Source organism: Opisthorchis viverrini (assembly GCF_000715545.1).
Source record: "Opisthorchis viverrini unplaced genomic scaffold opera_v5_76, whole genome shotgun sequence".
Taxonomy (NCBI): Eukaryota; Metazoa; Platyhelminthes; class Trematoda; order Opisthorchiida; family Opisthorchiidae; genus Opisthorchis; species Opisthorchis viverrini.
Window position 1 is genome coordinate 1,732,084 of NW_008751730.1, and position 4,756 is coordinate 1,736,839.

General features: G+C 48.1%; 1 protein-coding gene across 1 annotated transcript in view; it reads left to right on the top strand.

Moving 5' to 3' along the window:
• Window positions 1–4,507, top strand: part of T265_04488 (hypothetical protein) — a gene marked incomplete at both ends in the record, with an annotated part of 13,639 nt that extends 9,132 nt beyond the window's left edge. The window contains 2 exons of the mRNA XM_009169237.1: window positions 472–760; window positions 2,020–4,507. Of these exons, the coding sequence (XP_009167501.1) occupies window positions 472–664 (193 nt within the window). The remainder of the gene's footprint in view (window positions 1–471; window positions 761–2,019) is intronic.
• Window positions 4,508–4,756: the final 249 nt, after the last annotated feature.

Sequence of the window (4,756 nt, forward strand, 5' to 3'; positions counted from 1 at the left end):
ACCGGGATCTGACCGGAAGATGCCATAATGTGATAAGCGCACTACCCGGAGACGGAAGATGAACTTGATGCCATTGTGCTTGTCGCTGGGGTGTCAGAAACCCTCCACTTCAATTGTTGGAGGTACCTGCCGATACTGCTACGTCACATCACTCGTGACGATGTTATTTCTGTCCTGTTGTTCTTAGTCATTAACTCGGCGTTTTAAATTTTACTTTATTGTTTTCCTGTGCTGAGCTACTCGCTCATCCAAGTGCGTACAAATGGTTGTCAAACTGAGCCAAACCAATTGGTCCGGGTCCACAGGTATCTGGGTAGCGAGCTAATAAGAGTTGGCATTTCTATGTACTTCTATGACCTTCCCATACAGGATTAATGCAGATATTACTTGGAGGAGTTATGTAGGCGCGATCCGCCGCCAATGAAGCGTTGCTCTCTAAAGATCCGTTCTTCTTTTTTCCTATTCTTCCAGCAAGTTTGCGGCTTACACAAAGGGTAGTGGACGTTCTTCATCTGGTCTCGTGCAGTGGGACAATGAGTCTGACGCTCTGGCTGCTCTGGCCATCGTCAATCACCATGAGATACCCAATCCTGACGATGGTCGGCACACGTTCATCTTGAAGCTGTCGTTTGCCGCCGAGTCTATTCGCGATACCAACCATTAGAGGAGTCCGGACGTGTGATGTGGTGCTCAGTCGAGTCCGAGGATGTTGAATAAGCTTCTTGTAAGTTTATTTTTGTGTGTGTCAGACCGCTTGACGGTAAGCAATGTCTGTCCGTGGACGTTGTTCACTTGGGCCTAAACCATCATCAAGAGCTTACACGTAGCACCATCTTTAACTCCGCGCAGACTGAATCGGGTTCATCAGCTACGTGAGATTTCCGCTAGCCCATGCCCTTTTCTGTAGTGAGTCCTTGTCCGCCCATCGGCTTGTGTGATCTTTCTCATCATCCGGCCTGAACAGTGTTCATCCGGAAGCGGGAAACCCGACTTACTTTATCAGTTTATCAACACCCGATTGTCTATACCATTTCCAGAGGCCCCTAGGTGATGGAGTTCTAGAAGGTACCGGAATCAATAGCCAAGACATCATCATCATTATCAGATGTAATAACCGCGTACTTGTCGTTACAGTTTCGTTACCGATGATTCGGGGAAGTGGGGTAGCTAGCTGTGCATTGGAGGCGGGAGCTGGTAAATTAATGCAGCACTGTAAGTGGACCGAACAGTGCGGGGGTTGGGAAGGGAGCTATGCATTGAAGGCAGTAGCTTGGATGCATGAGCGCCATTGAGGGCGCGACTGCGCCATGTCTGACAGTGTCTCTAACCATTGATGTGGCCCGTCTCGGGGTCCCCATCCAGGACGCCGGCTACGACCAGCCTAGCTGAGTTTGCTGGTAACTGCAACACTCCTGCGAACCTTGGAGTCATTTCTAATGTAATTTTTGCAAGATTAGGCTTTCGGCTAATTTTCTTGCCGGAACATGCTATGCATAGGATTGATAAAAACTCATAGGCTTTTTCGCACTTCTCGGAGCTAATCAGGTAAGTACAGTCAAGTCTTCCGCGAATTGTTTAAATCACTGTGCTACGAGCTGACCCATATGTTAACCGACTGTCTTATCCGAGGCACTCAATGGTCCATCGTTTTCCCAAGGGTTCGATTGAACGACTAGTCTAGGTGGTGTTGCATTCGATGTGAATTACCTGAACTAATTCGACTGCCACTATAGTCGTCTTCATTCTGATCATTGGCTAGCTGAACGTTAGTCACCTCAGCATTAAGTTTTTCACCACTGTTTTTTCCGTCTGGCTGGATGGTTAAGGAATCCTAGGGTCGCCTTGATATTTCATCCGACACATTCTAGACACCGAGACGTATCCAGCTAGCCGATTCCTTACATTCATCGTCATTCAGCTAAGCCATACACCGCATTGAATGTTGATAACACACACGCCCGCATTGTCCCGTGTCTCAAACGTTTTCTCCCTTTTCATCCGTGTATGTGTGTTATGCAGGTTTCAATTCCGTTCGCCCCATCATTCGCACCCGATCACCACTTCAACTCCATCCTACTCGCCATTCAACAACAACAAGCACGCACACACACGTATCAGGCGAACCAGTAACGTCCCCACTTCACTTCACAACACTGTTGCTATTCAAGCTGTCTGTTTCATCCTGTTTGCTTACGTTTTTATTGCTAATTCACTCACATATGTGTTTGTCCCTTTTTCCAACTGCGTTCTTTTGCAGGCCCACGTCGTTTAGTTCACCTCGTCTTGCAGTGGCGTGAAGATCGGTTTCTTTTGACATCTAGTATCCATTCTAAAGAATGATGGCACCACGCGACGGCCGATGTGGCATGAGAGGATTGTTAGTTGTGTATGTCATAGTTGTACGAAGGCTGGGATACTGCCAGGGCGCTCACACCTAGACAGGAGGACGATTAGGGTCCTGAACCAAGCCTTTGGCTCAAATAGAGCAGATAGTATGTTCGTGAGACTTCCAATGGGAGCTCTCCTACCTATGATTAGCCAACTGCGGTTACTGCTTTCTGTTGAAGGTTGCAATGGCGGTGGTTGATAACACATTCATAGCGGCTAGTCCGGCGGTGATCCAAAGTCGCACAAACCTAGATTTGAACAGCGGCGCTTACCCCTTTGTTTGTGATACTCTTAGTTTAGCACAAAACCGAGGTAAGGTACTTGTACGCCTGACCTGATCACCACCATATTGTGCAATTTGATCGATTCGTTTGTTTCAACGGTTTCGGAGCTGGAAGCCGGCTAGAGGTCCCGGGCGAGGACTCCGACCAAACCACAGACTATCAAGCAGTGTCTCAAGCCACTTTTGACATCTTTCAGCTATTGCCACCATGAAGATGTCACACAACTTCATAAGAGACGGATTCACACGGCAGCTGTCATAACCCGGGTTCTTTCGTGCTCTGGAATGTGTCCCTACTTGGGTTTTGTCGGGTTCCAATTGTACCTCTGCTATCAAGATAGTCGATCGTCGTGGTCCTCCTCATGACGTAATAAGCAGTAGTGGGGCCGCTGGTGTACATGCGATGGCACAGCCCCGGTAGGGCAACGACAAGCCCCAGTTTAGGGCTTCTGCTACCGACCAAGAGGTCTCTGGCTGCAATTCCGCGACAAGCCTTTCCAAAGTTCTTGTCGTCACTCAAATAAACTGGCAACATCTGTGCCAGCGGCCCTTGTCCGGTTGTTCTGCAGTTATGCACCGAACAAATGCCCCGACCGAACAGTCTTGTATCTACCCAGCATTTTACTCCGTGCTCATTTCATTCTCGAGCAAGCTTTCAATGCGTTTGGCGACTTCTGGCTCTCTCCTTCCAGCTGATTAGTGAGGAGATTAGAACAGGGTTCCCTATAGTCGGTACGTCTGGCGTCATACTGCTGCCAGAATGGATGGACTACTGGAGACAGTCACAAATTCTAGTGGGAGGCAATGCATGCTGAAAAATTTTTGTCCTTATTGGAAATTATCGGCAGTGTGCATCTGACCAAACTCCGGAGAGTTTGGTTAAACCGCGACCTCTTGGTTATTGGCTCTGATACCGTTCAGCTGATCGACATTTTAGCCCTCGTGCTTTCTTCAGGTGGCATGGCAGCTAAGCTGAACAGTTATCTATTATTCAACTGATCAACTGTGCAATTAGTTCGCACTTAGACAGGTTACAGTGTCGTTCGTCCCTCGGTTATGGAATCCACATCACGCGAGGTACGCACTGCTCATGCTTCGCCATAAGGGTGGAATTGCCACACTGTCGTTGATGGGCGAATTCTGATATGACAATGGGACTCATATCAATGGGGAGACTAGGATAGGAAGCAACCTAAGCCATATTCGGGATGCTTGCGCGCTTAACTAGGCCATGTCGGTCAATGTCCGTATGTCTGTCTTGTTTCAAGGTCACTTTCCATCCAGACGGCAGACACCAAACCAGCTGAGGTCACGTGTTATAAGTTACGTACCACGCGGATCGCCCCCATGCCGTCCGCATTCTGAACGTGCTAGGAACAAGAGGATTCCTCAGGGAAGCTGGTCTGGCAGCGTGTCAAGCAAGCCATCAGTTCATTCCTCCGATGACAGTAGGTCTAATTCAGCCATTATGTCAACCGAACCCTAAGTGTTCCGAAGATACTGCTTTGGAACTCTCTCACGAACCTGACCCGCTACAGTGTTGCAGACAAACTGACGTCACATCTATACCCGGGATTCTGCCGGTTCGAAAGGCCGTTTCGACCCTCTCCATCAGTTCGCTTTCAGCTAGATTATCGGGACTGATGCAGCTACTCTGGTAAGTGAACCTGTCCACCACCGCTATCCACTCACCTTCAAGCATGGGTTCGGTTTTGATCTTATCTTTCAGCAGCTCTTCGCAGTTGGTGGATGTGAAGTATATTAACAAGCATTTCAACAGAGTCAACTCCTAGAACTACACTGCTTGTTGCAGTCTCGTTCCCCTGTTTTTTTTTTAATAATGCTCACTTTTCGGTTTGTTTTTCAAATATCAGTTTATCCAGTCACTCTTCCGTCTTGATTTTAAAAGAAAATCAAGAATTGTGCCCCTTTGGTGCACAACTGCTACGTAACTTGGGGGACAACAGGAGGGCCAAAATACTGTCAAGCAGAAGCGTAGGCAGCAGCAGTCGAAAAACTAGGGTTAGATTCACATCACGGTCAGTAGCTTCGCCGCGTAGCCGCTGAATGACTGCCTCATTTTGA